At 53.0% G+C, this 18,056-nt stretch overlaps 2 protein-coding genes across 7 annotated transcripts in view; one reads left to right on the plus strand and one right to left on the minus strand.

The window, feature by feature from the left end:
- On the minus strand, window positions 1–15,233 carry PPP1R3F (protein phosphatase 1 regulatory subunit 3F). 2 transcript variants are annotated; one of them, XM_087860016.1, is made up of 4 exons: window positions 14,183–15,233; window positions 4,579–4,634; window positions 4,275–4,354; window positions 1–1,795 (listed from the first exon to the last, which is right to left on the minus strand). In XM_087860016.1, the coding sequence occupies exons 1-4, from the start codon at window positions 15,187–15,189 to the stop codon at window positions 500–502; spliced, it is 2,439 nt and encodes an 812-aa protein (XP_087716142.1). In that variant the 5' UTR covers window positions 15,190–15,233; the 3' UTR covers window positions 1–499. The 2 variants fall into 2 exon arrangements, with proteins under 2 accessions (XP_087716142.1, XP_045660912.2); XM_045804956.2 differs by having other exon boundaries at window positions 4,275–4,357.
- The window catches only part of FOXP3 (forkhead box P3), a 19,281-nt gene continuing 15,936 nt past the window's right edge, over window positions 14,712–18,056 (plus strand). For all 5 annotated transcript variants that reach the window (XM_087860018.1, XM_087860017.1, XM_045804959.2 and 2 more), the window contains exon 1: window positions 14,712–14,850. The gene's annotated coding sequence lies outside the window, so the exon portion shown is untranslated. The remainder of the gene's footprint in view (window positions 14,851–18,056) is intronic.

Here is an 18,056-nt window from a genome sequence, read left to right on the forward strand (position 1 = left end):
AACATTGTACAGCAAGACACATCATTTCTCATAGAGCTCTATTGTGGCATATAATAATAGGTACTCTATATAAATTAAATTAAAAATAAAGCTCCAGCAGGTTGCACAGGTTGGCTGTTAATAAATATATCTCTGGGTAATTGTGCCCCAAGACCAGCTCACGACCACTCTCCCTCGTCCAGAGAATTATACAAAAATAAATACAGGCTTGGGAGGGGAGGGGGAAAGGGAGGACATGCCCAGCTCCTCTCTGAAAGTTATCTCACACCGTCCACCGTGCCCTGTTCCCCTCCACTGGTATCACCGCAGGGAACCCTGGGCTGACAAGTCCTCGGGGACGGGAAGGTCTCTCTCCAGCTGGGCATTCTCAGAAGCAAAAGACCATCACTATACAGGCCACACATCCTATCTGAACCCCCCGGGGGTGGTGCAGGGACTGCCTCTCCCCACACCCCAGAGAGGTGGGAAACCTGTTATTGCCGCTCCCCACAAGCAGCCTCTACGAGAACCAGGCCAGAGAGAGGCACAGCGCAAGCACCAGGAGGGACATACCACTGTTCAGAGCCACAGGGACCACGACCAACCCAGCCAGGACCCCCAGAGTCTGGGTCAAGGGCCCCCGGAGCTGGGGAGGCAATACACACACACATTCGGCAGGGGCTGCTAGGGTGGGAAACTTCTTTGGGGGCTCGAGGCTTGGGCCTGAACCCTCTTCATCCTGGGAGCTCACGTGGGGCCTGGCCAGGCTAGAAGGACAGACTTCAGCCCCCGAAGGACCGAAGAGGGTGAGACTTTGCCCCCGTAAGACTGGAGCAGCTGGCCCCTTACTGGATACAGGACCCAAGTTGTCTGCCCACTCAGGGATAAACTCCATCCGGCCTTCTTTACCCCCTGGGGACCCAGTCACCCCAGCTGCCACCCCACTTATGTGCAAAGAGTCGGTGTCCTTGCCCATCCCCTTTTCTGGAGCCCCAGTGAACTGACCCTCTGCACCCAGAACCACGGGGCTGTCACATCCCGAGCCCTCTGCCCACGGGAGCCACACATCTCCCATAGTGGCTACCACAGAATGGGCCCCCGAGAGGATTTCCGGAGGCGATTCCTTGGGGGTGTCCCCTTCTGGGCTTGAGGGTATAATGGAAAGTCCCTCTTCGCCCTCCCCCTCCTCATCAGGGTCCTCAGTGTCCTGGATAAGCTCCACACCACGCCCCAGCCGGGCATAGTGCAGTGTGATCTCCTCAGCCAGGGCACTGTTCAGGGCCCGCTCAGGGCCAGGCCACTTCAAGATCAGGTCGCGGTCCGCGAGTATGCCCAGGGGATGGCTGGGGGACACCCCCCCATCTGTGGGGCCCTCCCCGCCACCTCCTGCCCCACCTGCAGCCACAGCAGCCCGCAGGCGGCTCAGGTGGGATAGGTAGAGCTGCTCCAGCTCCTGGTCAATGGTGTCCTCGCCAAGCAGCTCCTCCAACCCACTCACGACCTCCAGACCCCCAGCGGGGTCATCCGTAATAGCCCCCACCACGGAGTCCTTTCGGCCCCCTCCATTCTCTTTCGATACTTCCCACGTGGCCTCCACCTGTTGCTGGCTGGGTTCCAGGAGCGGCCCGGCTGCCCCCTCACTTGCATCGGGCCCCGAGGCCTGGTCCCTGGGGGAGCCACCCAGGCCACAGAAAGAGGAAGAGGGGAGAATCCTGATGGCCGGTGCCTGGGGGACCTCTGTGAAAGCCACAGGCGGATTGCTTCTGGGGACGTCACCTTCCTCTGGGGCTTTGCCAGTCACTGTAACTTCAGAAACCTAGAGCCATTGGGAGGGGGGGTAGGGCAGGAGGGGAGAGAAAGGGAAAGGAATGAAGTAGAGGAGGGGACGGGACAAGCAGAGACAGTGAGACTAGGGAGAGCCCACACCCAGCCCCACAGGTGTTTCCAGATAAACCCTCCTTAAAAAGCCCCCTCTAATTCTCCAAACGCCAAAGCCTATGTCATCTATATTAAAATAGCGCAATCGGATGGAGTAAAAGGGGACTTTCTGCAGATCATAAACCTAAGGAAGGCAGTGGGCACCGACATTTGGTGAGCGGCTGTCAGTAAATACTGCTGGCTGACCTCTAAAACAGATCCAGAATATTCACATGAATTCATGTATTTTCTCTTTTAAAAACATTTATTTTGACAAGGCCTAGAAACAATGGCCAATCCAGCAGCAACAAGCACACCGAGCACCCAGATCCTGGTTTCTAAATACCGTCCTCCCCTAAAAGGAACCAGAGCTTTCTAACTATATGGCTGCTCCCAGGTTTGGGGCAGGGCAAGTACGAGATGAGTCTAAGACACACTGTCATTCTAGCGTGTGAAGGAGTGGCTAGGGAATGATGGGGGTGTGTTCAAACGGGCTCTGGAACCAATGTAAATAAGTTCCCACTGACTGGAGGTATAGCTCAATTTAAACATCAAAATAAATAAATAAATGCAATGGGTTGAAACTTATCAAATATGTTTAAAATTCATGAGTTAGTAATAATACACCAAAACCAAAACTCCTTTAGTTGGTCACCTTTGGAGAAGTTCACTTCTTCTGAAAACTGGTAAATAAAAGGGAAAAAATTAAGCATTTATACAGCTTTTTCAATACAAACTATATACCCTCAAGGCAGCCAAACGGTTGATATGAGAAAGTTTTTCTTTAGAGAAGAATTCCAGGTACCAAATGAAATGGGAATAAGAGAATTAAATAGAATCAATTCTAGTTAAATTAGTTTCATACTAATAGATTGTAATTAATAAATCAATTTAACAAAATTGATAGTTTAATGAAGTAATTAAATTTAATAGATCACATTAATTAAATGGAATTAATATGTTAATAAAAAGAGAGTAAGAAATGTGTTTCCATGTGAGACAATCAGCCAAAACCAGCCTGTGGGAAACCCTACAGGAAAAACAAGGCTTCTTCAACAAACAAACTGCCAGAAAAGTGAGGGAGATTTAAAAATCTAAAAAATACCCATCCACCAAATACAATGTGTTGACCTGGTTTGGATCCTACAACACCTATGAGATAAGGAAATTTGAACACTGATCAAATATTTGGTGATACTAACGACTGACTGGTGATTTCCTGAGGCATGATCTGTATTGTGGGGTTTGTTGGGGTTTTTTTAAGAGTGCTTAATTTTCTGAGATACAAACCGAAATATTTGTGGATGAGATAATGTCTGGATTTTTTTCCAAAATAATTCCATAGGCAAAGAGGGAGCGGAGGGGGTATGGAAAAAGTAGGAACAGGCGTGTTGAAATTTGTGGAAGCTAGGTGACAGGTATATGTGAGTTCATTTTACTAGTGTCTCTTTCCTTCTCTATATGTTTGAAAATCTTTGTACTAAAACACACACACACACACACACACACACACACACACACACACACACTAACATACATCTCCAGAATCTCTACCTCCCCTGCCAGCACCAGCATCGCTCACCCGGACCACTGTAGTAGCCTCCCCGTCACGGTCCCCCTGCTTCTGCCCTCGCCCCTCCAGCCTATTGTCCTCACAGCAGCCAGAGGGAGCCTGTTAAATCCTAAGTCAATCATGGCCCTCCTCTGCTCACGACCCTTCCATGGCTCCCCTGTCACTCAGAGTAAAAGCCAGAGTTCTCTGCAAGGCCCAGGAGACCCTACACAATCTGTCCCCCGTCCGCTGTCTGACCTCACCTCCTGCTGCTCCCCCCTCCACACACACACACTCACTGTTCCTCGTTGTTCCTCACACATTCGTCATGGCCCTGCCTGGGGGACTTTGCACCTGCCTGGGATGTTCTTCCCCTAGCTACCCACGTGGCTCACTCTCACCTTCTCCAGATTTTTGCTCAAATCTCACTTACCACGAAGGCCTCTCCTGGCCACCTGCTCTAAACTCCCCATCCCTTTATTTTTTTCCTTAGCACTCATCGTCATCTGAAGTAGCATATATTTTTAACTATTACTTTGTTTTGTCATGTCTCACTCCACCAAAATGTAAATGAGCCCCAGGAAGACAGCTTTTTTTGGTCTCTACCATATTCCCAGCGCCCAGACCTGCTTGGCACGTCGTAAGCACTCAATAAATACTCGCCAACGTAACAAAGCTCGGGTGAATAACTGCACTCTACCCCTCTGCCATCAGGTGCTGCTTTGGGGGGCCTCCCCCCGACCTACGGTAGACCTGGACCAAGTCGGCTCCCACCACCGAGTCTCCCATTGGGCTGTCCACCCGGAGGCTGCCAGGGCCTGCTTACCTGAAGCGTCATCTGAGGCCATGGACGGAGAGGGGTGGGGGCCACCAGGGGACCCACTGACTCCTGGACATTAGGGCGCTCTGCTGGAGAGAAGAGAAGGGTAGCGTTGGGGTGAGGCAGGTGTCCGAGCAGGCCTGGTCTAGTTAAGAAAGGCTGGGCTGCTCTGGGGGCTACTTGGCAGCTTTGCCTCTGAAGCTTTCTGGGACAGTGTAAGGCAGAGGGCACCTCCTAACTCGTATAAAGAAAACAAGGAGAAAGAAAGAAACATGTAGGCTAAACCCCGCACAGCCTGCCAGCTGCTTACCCACAGCAGGGGTGTGGTCGTCCACGCGCTTCATCCTCAGCTCTTCCTCAGCAGGCCTGTGGGGCAAAGGGGACAATGCATGGATCTGATGTCCCGAGAGGCCAGTTCTGCCACCCACCAGCACCTTCTGAGCCTCTGTGGTGGCCCACTCCCAAGGGACAGTGGCTGTCCTCCCTTCTGCCGCCTTTTTACCCCAATTAGAAAAGTCCTACAGACTCGTTGTAGAGATGTTATTGAAACACAGGAAAGTGTAAAGAAGGGGGAAAGCCACACGTCAGCCAGAGACCACCACTAGCACCTCGTCGGAAAAGTTCATTCCAGATGGTCTACAAAACCAACTTAGATTCTGCAGATGACATTTCACAGCTCGCTTTGTCCATGCAACAGTAAGAAGCACCACTGTATACTTTTGTCAACATCTGAAATGGCTGTTTACTCTCGCAGCGGCTCACCGTAACGTATGTAACCCGTCCCCACCGTCCCAAGCAGGCAGGTTGTTGCCTTCATTTTGCTCTCACCAAGCAGACTCCAGCAGACACTACTGGACATGGCTTTATGAGCACTTTGGATCATTTCTTTAGGGTATATTCCTAGCTGTAGACAAACCCGCTTTTTCCAAGAAAGGGCAGGTGAGGACTGTGGGACTCAGAGAGCAGCAAAGGGGAGGAAGGAAGCAACTGGAGAAGAGGAAGGAGGCCAGCAGAAAAAGGAAGTAACCCGGGGTCACAAAGACCTGGGTCCCTCCACCAACCCTCCACCCGTCACCCTATCGGCCTGGCCCACCACCTAAGCTTTTGGAGCCTCGCCCTCCTCACCTTAAAATGGAGCACAGGACAGCCAGGATGTGCACACCAGGCACAGGGCAGTCAAGGACATCGAGCCAGACACCAGGGCCTGGCACGGAGCGGGGGCCAAATCAACTGTAGATACTCATTAAGGTTGGTCCTCCTCCACCAGGCAAGTCAGGCCCCGAGGTCTAAGTGGCATAAGGCAAGTGTATTTCAGCCAGTCTCTGCCAGGGGTGGGGTCACAGGGATCATGGAGAAATCGCTGTTCTTGTTCTCAGAAATGAGTACTAAATGTTTACAGATGAAGGCAAATGAGAGGGAAGCGTTAACAAAAACATGAGCAGAGACTGAGAGGAGCTGAGGCAATCGCTCAGACCTATTCGTTCCTAAAAGGTAGTAGGATGATGTTGACATTTCTGCAGATGGTTGCAACTTTTTGAAAACACATAATCAATCACCTCACAGAAACCGAGGATCACTAGCTGCCCTGAATAGAATTCCCACTATGATGTTCGGCACTGTTCTGCGTGCTTCACATATATTAATAAACCCTCTCAACAATCCTGTGAGGCAGGTACTTTTAATCCTGTGTGGGCAGTATTATTAGCCGCATCACACAGACAATGAAGTGGAAGCCGAGGAAACGCTCAAGGTCAGGCAGCGAGGACTGAAACCCAAGCCTTCTGGCTTCAATGTCTAAATCCAGGCTCTCGATCAACAAATGGCTACTTCCTGGAGGAGGGAAACTGGGGTCTTACCCCAACCCCATCTCTGATCTTTTCCAGAAGTAGACAGAGGGGGGCAGCAATAACAGACAAGATCTCTCCCTCTTCTTTCATTCAGGCTTTTCTTTGAACCTGCCTTTTGCCTATATATTCATTCCCAGTTTCCCTGCCATCATGGGACATGGGCTAGGTGACCACCAGACACGGAAGTGGCGGCAAGGTCTCTCAGAGAAGAAATTTGAACCAGGTACATGGATCTAGAGTCTTGAAGCTCCAGAAGGGACCATCTGTCTTTCCCCACGGACTAGGGCTCGTGCGTCCCACCAAAGGTATTTGAATCTGAACATTACGAGGCCCTGGAGTGAGTGACTCTGGAAGCCCGGGCACCAACTGCCGAGCATCACAGACAAGAAAGGGGGACTTGGAACAAACCAGCTTGGTCCTGCACCAGTCCCCCCCAGTAAGTTTAAAATCCAGGTCTTTGGACTTGTGGCCCAACACGATTTCTACGGACTTCTTTTGCTGGTGTAGTCCTTCGTTAGAGAAAATGTCACCTTTCTAGGATCTTCTAAAGCAAGCTTCTTCAAGAAGACCCGCAAACAGAAGGGCAACCCTCCCTCCCAGGGGCAGGACTAGGCAAGCCATCCCCTGCCATCTGGCCCAGTGCTGACATGAAAACCAGGCTTTGAAATACCATTCCAGGGTCCTAGATGCATGTGAGAGAGAAAAGGGCGGGGTGGGCGGGACACAGGATGCAGCCAACCAGAAGGAAAAGAATTCCACAGTTTCAGTTGAAGGAAGAAGAAAGAGAAGAAAAACAAATATAAAACAAATCTCTCAGCCCCCAGAGCATCTCTTCTACAGCTGAGGAGCATGAGAAGAGGGGGAGCTTCCAAAAATCAGGTCAAGCAATTCAGCTGATCCCAAGGTCCACAAAGTCAGCAGAAGTACCCAGGGCGCTCTCCACACCTCTGAAGTCAGAGAGATGAAAGCAGAAGGCACAAGCATTTATCGTTCATCTCCTCCAACGTGGGCCTTTTTCATTGATACACCAAGTCATTTGAAAACCTTCACATCTATCCTTCAAAGCAACACCCTTCCCTTTTTACAAATGCGGAAACTGAGGCTCAAGGAACCGTGTCTCTACACCCACTAACTACACACCACACTGATAACAATCCAAAGAGGGCTCCATTTTGAAGATAGCGTTCGAAACTGTGGGCTGAAAAAAAAAACACAAAACCTAAATATCCTTGAACTGTCTTTCACAGTAAACATTCAGGGGCAGCTACGACTTTAATCAAAAGGAGGCTAGTAAGAGAAATGGAGTACAAGTGTATACTGACTCACTGATCAGTAACAGAGAAGAGGGGTTCTTAGAAAAATGGGGAGAGAGGAGATTAAGAACAAAACTGTACCTCCAGGGTGCTTGCTAATTTTCGAGAAGGAAACCTGCTCTTTTGGCACCAGCCCCACGAATGCCACGTGCTATCTCCTCAAGGGCAGTAGGCAGTGGTGGGCCGGGGACAGGCCCAGGCACCTGGGCCCGCACCCGGGATGGTTCTCAAGAACCAGTCAAGACAGCGCAGCCTAGAAGGGGCCGCACCAGTCTCCTGGGCGTGAAATGCCTCCTGCCGTCAGGAAACTCAATGACCGCTGACCTCAGATGACATCCAGGGAGACCAGAAGGTAAGATTTCAGAAAGAGGTGCCATCGGCCCCAGCCTGGGCCAGCCGAGACAGAACAAAAAAGTCAATCCCCAGAGTGCGAGCGAGGGAGGGTTGACAACCTCCAATGGGGAAGAGCAAAGCAGACTTTCAGAGCAGTCACATCACTGCCACCACCACCACCCCGAGTCCGCTGGGAGCACCCCCGACGCTGTTTTCAAAGAACTTGGCCAGCCCAAAGTGGGTCATGTGCTGAAACCCAAAGGGAAACTCAGCAGACCCCAGCTCCCATGTAGTCAATTCGAAGATAATGCTGACTCTCCAGGGGGTCAGGTGGCTTCAGAAACCTGCCCCACGATACTTGGAATTCCGGTTACCCCAAGCCACCTGCTTTCTGGAAAGAACAGGGTTTGAAGCGGCTGTGAAAGCCACCACATTCTGTGGGGGCACCGCTCTGCCTTCCCCAACTAGGGTCTGTGTCAGTGTCAACTCCAGGACCTACAGCCCATCCCGTGGGGTGGGAGGAAGGAGAGCCAAGTTTATCGTTGCCATGAGCTCCCTTCATGGCAGTGACTTCATTCATCTGGCAGTGACCCACAGTAAGAAATACATTTTACATCATAAGCCAGCACACCCATACATGTGTAAATATACATACTTAGAACTGAAAAACAGTTGTTCTTTGAATGAAACAGCACTTACCTTTACTACGTGTTGTGATGCACACTGATTATCTCCTATGCTAGTTCTTTCTTTTTAATATTCGTTGGGATCCAGTAAATTGATCTCACAGTTCAATAAAGGGTCAGGACATGTAAGTTTGAATAACCTCAGCTCTGCCACCTACCAGCTGTGTGACCTGGAACAAGTCACTTAACCTCTCGATGCCTCAGTTTCCTCCTCCGTAAAGAAGGTATAATGGTAATAGCTATCTCAGAGGGCTGTGGGATGGATTGAGGAAATAGTGGAACATCGCCTATAAAGTGCCAACAAACAGCGATCCCCTCCAAATGCCCACTGAGGGAAACTGAGGCTCTGAAAAGGAAAGCAACTTGCCTGGCAATGCCCCGCTGGTAAGACGCACTACCCAGCCTGGTACAGCCGTTAAGAACTGGGGAACTAGAGCAGGACCGCCCCAGCTCAGAGCCCAGCTCTGCCACTTCCACAGCGTGTGGCCTCAGTCCACATCCTTAACCATGATGCCCTACCAATTGTCTGTGGAGTAAAAGAGGATTGCTTTCTCACTAAATTCTGACTTTACAGACAACTAAGATGGCCCTTGGCCTGTCCTGTTTCAACTTTGAATGTTCTGGTTTCCCCTAAGGCTGCCGACTCAGATAGCAAGTTGGGTCCCCATCCATTCAGCAACAGGTGACCTAAAAATTATGGAGGCCTTACTGTGCATCAGCCCAGTGACAGACCCTGGAGACACAATGGTGAGCACACCCAACTAGGAAGCTGACAATTCCGTGTGGAGGAAGACATTTAAAAAAATAACTCACACTCATTCTTTCAACAAACATTTATTGAGCACCTGTTAAGTGCCAGGCACCGTGGCAGGCCCTGCAGGAATACAGTGGTGAACAACAAGCAGACCATGTCCCTACCCCTCACGGAGCTTACAGTCTAAGAGGGCAGAGAGGGTCATCCAATAATCCCCTAATGAAGGTCTAACTACAAACTGAGGTCAGCGCCTTCAGGAAAGGAAGAATGCCCTGGAACAAAGGGCCCTGGCCCAGATTCCAGGGTCAGGATGGGTTTAGGATGCTTAGAAGGAAGATAAGCAACGGAAGGGTCGGGGACAGGCCGCTCAGGAACACTGTTGGGGAGGTGATGGATTCGATCTCGAACATGGGACGCACCTTTGGGACATCAGCCAAGTGGAGACACCGAGTCTGGCTATATGAGGCTGAAGGAAAGAGCAAGGAGAAGGGCCAGGGGTTAAGAGGAAAAGCGGCAGAGCATGGTCCCAAGGCAAGGGAAAGACTGTGTTTTAAGTAGGAGTACTCAACCGCTTCAAGAAGAAAACCAAAACCAACTGTGGAATCTGGCAGATGTGGGGGGCTCAAGCAAATGGAGAAGGAGAGTGTCAGCAACTCTTCAGAGGGGGGTCAGCAATGAAGGGGAGGAGGGTGGTTAGGTGCTGGCTGGGAGCAGCAGGGACAGAGGTAAGCTCGAAGGACAGGTTTTTCAGACAGTAGAGACACTAGCATGTATAAAGGCCAAGAGAGAAGATCAGTGAAGAGGGTGGTGAAAAGCTGCCAGGAGAGAAAAGGGTCAAGCTCTGGAGCAGGTAGCAGAAAAGGGAACCCAGGGCACAAGTGGGGGGACAGGCCTGAGGGAGTAAAAGAGCCCCCTCCTCCCCTGTAACACAAGGGAGGGAACTTAGTTTGCAGGCTTGGGGGCTGCGAGTCATGGGGAGTTCCATTCTTACGGCTTCGTTTTGTTTTTTGAAGCAGGAAGTCAAGTCTGAAGGTAAAGAACATTTGAAAACAGTCAGAGCAAGGTGGAGACAAGAGCGGATCAGAAAAATGGAATAGGACTGCCAGGCAGGGTGGGAAATGACCTTAAAGTTGTGGCAACACACACCTGTTCTGCTACGTGACATTCTCCCACAGGGCTCGCCTGATCTACGCCATGAAAACACTAGGGCCTGAGGATGTTGGGACAGACAGGCTTCCCAGGAGAAGCACTCTCAGAACTGAGGGATCAAAATGAGAAGACCACAGGGAGCACAGGACCAACATGCCTGGTGATGGGAAACAGCATGGGCAAAGGCCCTGAGGCAGTAAGGGGCAAGGCACCTTGTTAAGACCACAGTACAAACAGGGCTCAGAATGCAGAGGGCGGTGGGGCGTGAGACTAGCAGCTGCAGAGGCCAGACTGGGGGACAGGACAGGGGGGTGCTTCAAGGCCACGCTGAAGCTTTCTTGGTCTTTCATTTTTAAGAGGAACAGGACGCCTCCTAAGGTTGTTAAGCCAAGGCAGACCAGGAGGGCTCCTCCCGACACTGGCCCTAGGACTCTGGACTCTGGGAGCCTCAAGTTTGCTCATCCAGGAAAGAGGGATAAAACAGTCTCTCTCTCAGGGAATGTTGAAAGGATTAGATGAGGCCTTTGCACACAAACCCTCAGCAAAATGCCCAGCACAGAGCAGGGTCTCTGCCAAACGTCACACACCAAGCCCTCCATCCCTGCCTCTCTCACCCAGTTCCACCACTGGAAGCAGCTTACTTCCAGTCTGCATCTTTTTCCCTGTTTGAACCTAGCACTGTGCCCAGCACATAGTAGGCCCTCAACAAATGCTTGTTGATGGATCATCTCGAAGCCTAAGGGTTATCAAAAGCCTGGTCCAGCGATCCAGGGAATGCAGCCATTTTTCAGTTTCTGAGCTGTATCCCAGTGGCTACCATAGACTTCCTCTGTGCCCCCAACCTGACATGGCCATGCCCGGTACAGGGTGGGCCCGCAGCTGGCACTTCTGAACGAGAAGCCCTCTACCATGGGGCTCCCACACGTTCAGCCTACTGAGATCGGCTACCGGTTCCCAAGAGGGCTGGGTCACAGGGGGTAGCTGTTCTTCAACAGCGCTCCAAGTCACCGGCAGCACACAGCTTTTAAAACAATAATAAGTTGAAATGTACTCGCCAAGAAAGCCGCCGACCTACAAAGAAAATCTTACCGCTGATCTTGCAATGAGCACCAACCTCCCCTTTGCAAGAGCTGAGATCAAAAGATAAAGAAGCTATCAAAAAGCCATCTGCCCACTTAAAATAATATCACAAGTCATGTTAGGAACCACAGACCTGGGGCCAGATACCAAAACAATTGTCTGAACGGGCTGCTTCAATTTCTCCTTAAAACCACCCATGTATTTTAAAAGAAAAACACCCTCTCCACCCACCTTGGCCCTGCAAGCTTTTGATTTCTCTGGTTCTCTTCCTTTTACACTCTAAAATGACCAAACTCTTGTTACCCAAACTGTCGCATCTTACAGACAGGGCTCCCATGACAGCCACCTGGGAAGACAACTTGGGAAAAGTGACAGAACTGAAGGCGATTCTGAGCACTGGGACCACTCCAAACCTTGATCTGGGTGATGGCTACATGAGCGTCTGTATGTAAAAATCCAGAGCCCTATACTTCAGATCAGTACACTTTGTACAGGTGTACCTCCAAAAAAGGGGAGGGAGGGAGGGAGAGAGAGAGGGAGAGAAAAGGGCGGGAAAAAGAAAAAAAGAGAGAAAGCGAGAAGTTAACAGAAAAGCATGACGTGCTGGGAACACCAGGAGTGAAATGCAGACTTTTTCCTGAACCCTATCAGACCTTCCTGAGGAGGGGAACAAAAATAAATAAAGGTCCCCAGCATGTCCTCCCTGGTCCTGTCACTCACTAGCTGGGTGGACTTGAGCAAGCTGGCTCACCTCCCTGAACTACCTCAGTCTCCCCCTTTATTAAATGTGCATAATCAGAGTGCCTATACCACAGGGCATGCACAGGAGGACTCAGGAGAGAACAGACATGAAGCTGTCAGCACAGAGCTCTGTAAATGCTGGCCACTATTCTCTTCCACGGCTACCACCATCCTTCAGTGCCTTGCCCATGTTCGTTGCATTCAATCCAACCAAAGTGACTGTCATTCCCCTTTAGCAGATGAGAAGACTGAGGCTTACAGATGAAAAAACTGAGGCAAGGCCACACAGCAGGTGATGGGCAGAGCAGAGTTTGGGAGGGGTATCCAAGGAACTGTATGTGTGATTCCCTAAATATAAACACCAGCTAATGCTTTCTGGCACTGCTATGAGCCAGATTTGGTTCTGAGTGCTTTTACTCGTCTCCTCTGAAGTAGGCGTTGCAATTGTCTGTTTTAGGGTGAGGGTACTGAGGCACGGTGCGGTTAAATGAGTTAGCCAAGGTCACAAAGCCAACAGACGGCAGGGCTGCAATTTGAACCGAGGCACTCTGATGTCAGAATCCATTCTCTCAACACTGTAAGGGAAGGCACGCTGCCTGCCCCCTTTAGACTAAGTCTCAGGTTACTGTGGGGTTCATAGGTCGGTAAGGGGGTATTTGCCTGCTTGCTCACATACCCAGGCACACCTACCCACCAGCCCCAAGCTAGACCTTTCTGAACCACTCACTCACAGCCTAAGACCTTGCCAGGGCCACAGACATCTTGCTGCAGCCAGAAGCTTCTGATCAAGCATATACAAGGTCCAGAACGCATTTTCCCACTCCCATTTCCAGTCCTCCCAGAAGCAGGGAGATGTGTGCATTTCCCACACGTGCACAGAGACTCTGCTTATCCCAGGCTAGTCTCAGGTGACCCCCCCACCCCGGAAAAATCAGGCCTAGCTGCTACCTTCAAAGAACTCCTAGCTTGACTGAGAAAATCTAGACTCCTATCAGGCCTCCTGGGGTTAACCGGCTCCTTCTCCCAGGCTCTGAATGGTCACAGGCAAAAACAAAGGACAAGAGCTTCGAGTCCAGGCCCATCTGGTTCTGCCTCTGCCAGAGCCACTGCTTCCCTGTGAGAGCACAGACTCGGCCCCTCAATCCTGCGCGAGGCCTCTCACTAGATTAGAACATAACAGTAAAGAGCTGCACAGGCTACAAGGTCAGCCACAGTGGAACTGGAAAAGCTGGGTGCCATCACTTCCTCAACCAGCCTCTCCCCCTGGAACCCTGGTTTGCTGCTCTGTCAAATGGGGGGCAGATTCCCTGTCCCCCGCTGGCAAGGCCCTTGGCCCACCCTACCAGGTCACTTAAGTTCTGTCCACTCCAGCACACTGCTCACCATTCACACCAAGCTCATGCTCACCTCAGGACCTTTGTACTCAGCTCCCTCTGCCTAGAACACCTTGGCTCCCATAGGTGTGCATAATCACTCCTCCTTTATCATTCAGGACTCAGTTTAAATGGCACCTCCTCAGAAAAGTCCTCCCTGTTCCCTTTGCTACAAACTTTCCCCACCCCCACCCCACATCTGCGCATGCCTCTTCTTAGGATCATCCAGGACTCACCTCCTTAAAGGCCTTACCTGAACACACTCTAAGGCAGCTATTCCCTCCAAACTATCCCCTTACCCTATTCACTTTCCTCTCAGCAACTAATCTTATCCCTATGGATCTTATCTGCTTGCTTGTTTTTTTCAAACCATCTCCCATAGGAACCTACATGATCCTTGAGGGCAGGGAAGATGTTTTGTTCAGGGTTTTACAGTGGAACTCAATAAATGAAGGAAACCCCAGTAATTCAAACCGAGCCTAGCACATGTTTGGCCTCCATTACTCTTTGACTAACTGACTGAATGCGCCCTCCTCCCCGTCCTGGAGAGCAGGCCTGAGGGGCTCCAGGGTCGGGATGCTTGTCCTCCATCCTAGACACAGCCCTGCGTTGGCGGAGGTGGCGCTGGCAGACATTACCTGCGCCTCACGGGCTTCATGCAGCTCTTCAGCTGCCTGGCCTCAGCCTCCACGGGACCCTGGCACTCGGGCTGTGGCTCCAGCTGCTGCAGCTGCTGCTGCTGGGGCAGCCCTTCGGCATCAGTGGGTGTGGGAGCGGGTGCGATCCGGAGCAGGACTGTGTAGTTGCGGCCTTGGTTGTTGGCCCAGAAAGTGCCCTCGGGGGTCTCATAGCGCACCACGAAGTCCAGGCGCGCCCCATCGCCCGCGCCCTCAGCAAAGGGCAGCTGGAAGGCAAAGCGGTCAGTGCGGCCGCCATCGTCGGGCGAGGAGGCGGACGCCTGGCCAGGGCCCAAGCCCAGGCCCAGGCCGGGATCCAGGATGGGATCTCCTGCTCCTGGTCCTCCCGCTCCTGCCCCCGGCGGGCTGCGCGGGACGTAGCGCGCTGGGTGGTCGCAGAAGGAAGCCCAGCCGTCGTGTGAGGCCCGCACGTGCACCGCCTTCTCGAAGGAGCGGTTCAGCACGCGTACCAGCCCGCGCAGCACCGGCGGGCGCCCCCCAGGCACCCACACCCCGGCACCCCCGGGGACCGCTCCGGGAGGCGGCAGCAGCGCCTCCAGCTCCACCATGACGCGCCCCAAGCGCTCCAGACGGCCCGGCGCGGGCGGCAGCGAAAATGTGGGCACCAGGTAAAACCCCCCGCCAGCGGGGACGGGGCACAGCGGCGAGGGCGCTGGGCGAGCCTCCTCTTCCTCCTCCCCTTCATCCCCATCCTCGCCATCGTCGTCCTCATCAGCCCCGCCGCCGTCGCCATCTTGCCCGGCCGCCGCCGCCATCTTGCCCGCCCCGGGCCCGCCCCACGGCCGGTAGCGGCGCAGCTGCGCCAGCGGCAGCCCCAGGGCCTCGTCGGCGAACAGCACTCTCCGCGGGGCCGCCGCCGCCTCAACAGAGGTGCGGGGCTCGCCCGCGACCGGCGAGGGGGGCGCGGGATGCCGCAGCGGGGGCTCCACAGGGGCCGAGCGCGCCATATCGGCGGCGGCGGCGGCGGCACCGACGGCACCGGTGGCGGGACCGGCGGGGGCAGGGCCTGAAGGGGCGGGCAGCCAATGGGAAGGCCAGCGCGGGGGGGTACGGCTCACGGGGGGGTGTAGGCGGTGAGATGAAGACAGGTATTGCAGAAAGCCAATAGGGAGCCACGCACGGATGACGTAGCGATGAAGCGAGTGCAGGAGAAGCACGCAGCCAATGGGGATGCCCGAGAGTGGGCGGTGCAGGAGGCAGGATGATGAGAGAATCAATGGGGAGGCCTAACTGGGGGTGGTGCGGGGTCCCGGAGGGAAAGAGCAAAAGTAGGACAGCCAGTGGGGGAGTGTGAGCGGGAGCGGCATGTGTGCGGGGAGGAAAATGGAATGACTACAGGCGATGGGGGGGCAGCGGGGAGCGAACGGAGCGGCCCGGAAAGCAGGAGATCCCTCGGTTGCGTAGGCGCTGGGACGCGAAGATAGAGACCGCGAATAGCCAATGGGGAGCCACGCGCCCGTGGCGTAGAGGAGATGACGAAAAGATAATGGCTACAGCGAGCCAGTGGGGAGTCGTGTGAGCTTGCAGTATGCCTTCCAAAGGCGGTGCTAGGGCTGAACTAGCTAATTCGAAGGCTAGAAAGAGACCCCAGAGGAGGTGTTAGAGCGGCCTCGGAGGCGGGACTGGAGGGCAAGGCCAATGGGAGTGGACGGTGAAGGCGGGAGCCAGGAAGAGAGATGGTGGCTAGCCAATGAGGGAGCCAGAATGAAGGCAGTTGAGCCCTCAAAGGGCAGTGCTAAAAGGAAATGAACCAATGCCAAGGCTACAAAGTCTAGCGGGATGGAAGGACACGGAGGCGGAACGGGCAAGAGCAGAACCAACCGGGGTGTTGGAGGTTGTGTGAAAGAGGGGATGAACAGCCAATAAAGAGGCCAGAGGAGGCTTTCTGGGCTGTAGGGTGGTTGGGCGCAGAGCCATAGAACGCACGCAGCCGTTGGGGAGAGTGTCACTCTTGTGGTTGAATTTACCATCTCCTTAGCCCTCCGTGACTTCTCGTTGCCTCAGGGCTGTGAATACCCAGAGTCCCTGAACACCTAGACTGCACCCTAGTGTGAGGGCTAAGAAAGCAAAACAGACTCTCCTGTCGTAGTTACTGGGTCTTCCTGCCCACCTAGGAACCTTTGCTTGGGCAATGCCACTAGCCAAGAATGTTCTGGTTTGTGACCCTCAGCATTCTCCAGGACTTGGCACCATTGTTGAATGAATGGCCAAATGAAAAATTGACCTTTTCTGGAAAATGAGCTTTTTCTGACTTCAGCTCAGCAAAACACTGGGCCTGACTCTATGCCACTAGGAGTTGGTTGGACACGGTGGCAGACACCTATAATGTAATCGCAAACCAAAGTCCTGCCTTTCTTGCCCCAGTGGCACTCCACACCCCAAAGTGGCCTCACTTCCCTCTTTCTGTCCCCCATCTCTGCTCCTGCTCTTCCCTCTGCCAAGAGCACTGCTCCTGTTTCCCCATCCTTTCACTCTCCTTTGAGGTCCCGCCTCCTGTGGGAACTGAAATGTGGCTTCTGTCCACTGAGCATGGCCCTTCATGCCTTCCCCCTCCATCCTGGGAGGGTGTTCTGAACACCTACTGTATGCAAGGTGCTGACGCACAATGTCCCGAGCAGAGAGGAGCCCCCCACCCCACCCCACACCAGGAGCCTCCCCCTCCTCAGGTCTCAGTGTCCAGGGTGGGGTCATGGATCAGGAAGGAATATATTCAGTTGCAAGCAACAGGGGGAAAAATCACAAAAGAATAGGGGCTTAAACAAGATAGAATTGGAGGGATTTTTTTTTTTCTAGTTAGGGCATTATCTGTGTCCCAGTCTGGCCCCAAGACTCTCATCCTTCAGCAAATTCTGTGCGCTCTCCATTCAAAATGTTTCGTGACTCCAGCCTCTCCTTACCTGTTCCACTGGCGGCACCATCATCAGTCACTCGACTACTGCAGTAGCTTCCCCTTGTCTGGTGGCCCTGCATCCATCTTCACTCCTACAGTCTGTTCTGTACTCAGCAGTCAGACGGATCGTGTTAAATCCTAAGGCAGTTCATGTCTCTTCTCTACTCACACCCCTCCTGTGGCCTCCTCCTCACTCAGAGTAAAAGGCAAGGTCCTTACCACAGGCTACAAGGTCCTGCGGGTCTAACCCCCACGTCTCCTCTCTGACCTCACCTTCTACCCCTCTTCCTCTCGCTCACACCACTCTAACCACACTGACCACCTTCGTAGACCTCAAGCAAATCACAGACTCCTACTCAGGGCCTTTGAGCTGGCTGTTTCCTCTGGAATCACTCCATCCCTCACTTCCTTCCAGTCTGTCAAAGCCCCCCCCCCCCCGGCCGTTTCGGAGGACTTTCACAGACCCGTCTGTGTAATCCTGTGTACTGTCCTCCAGAAGCCTTCCACACAAGAGGATGTAGTCCAGTACAGAGAGGAAGGGTGACCTCTGCCCCTCTCTGCCCACCTGACCCCCCCAGCCCTCACTCTGCAAGGGTCCTGGTTCCCGGCAGCAGCAATATCACCCCTCCCTCACCCCAAGTCCCACTCAAGTGGCCTCCTGGGACCCTGGGCCACCATCCTCACTCAGTTATCCCCCTACTTCTCTGGCTACTCCTCTCCTGGAGCGAATGACAGTGAGTGAGAAATGGTCTCGGGAGGGTATAAGGAAGGTGCAGCCCACACCTCCAACCCAATAAAAGAAAACCACCCCCCTCTCTCAAGATGGGACAGGTCCTGTGGCAAAGAATGAGGCCTCAGCCTCTAGAGGCCTAGTTTATAGTTGTAGAGGAAGTATAGGGAATGTTCAGACCCAAGTCCATGCAG

The sequence above is a fragment of the Ursus americanus genome, chromosome X, assembly GCF_024610735.1.
Source record: "Ursus americanus isolate L20-20 chromosome X, mUrsAme1.1.p, whole genome shotgun sequence".
Taxonomy (NCBI): domain Eukaryota; kingdom Metazoa; phylum Chordata; class Mammalia; order Carnivora; family Ursidae; genus Ursus; species Ursus americanus.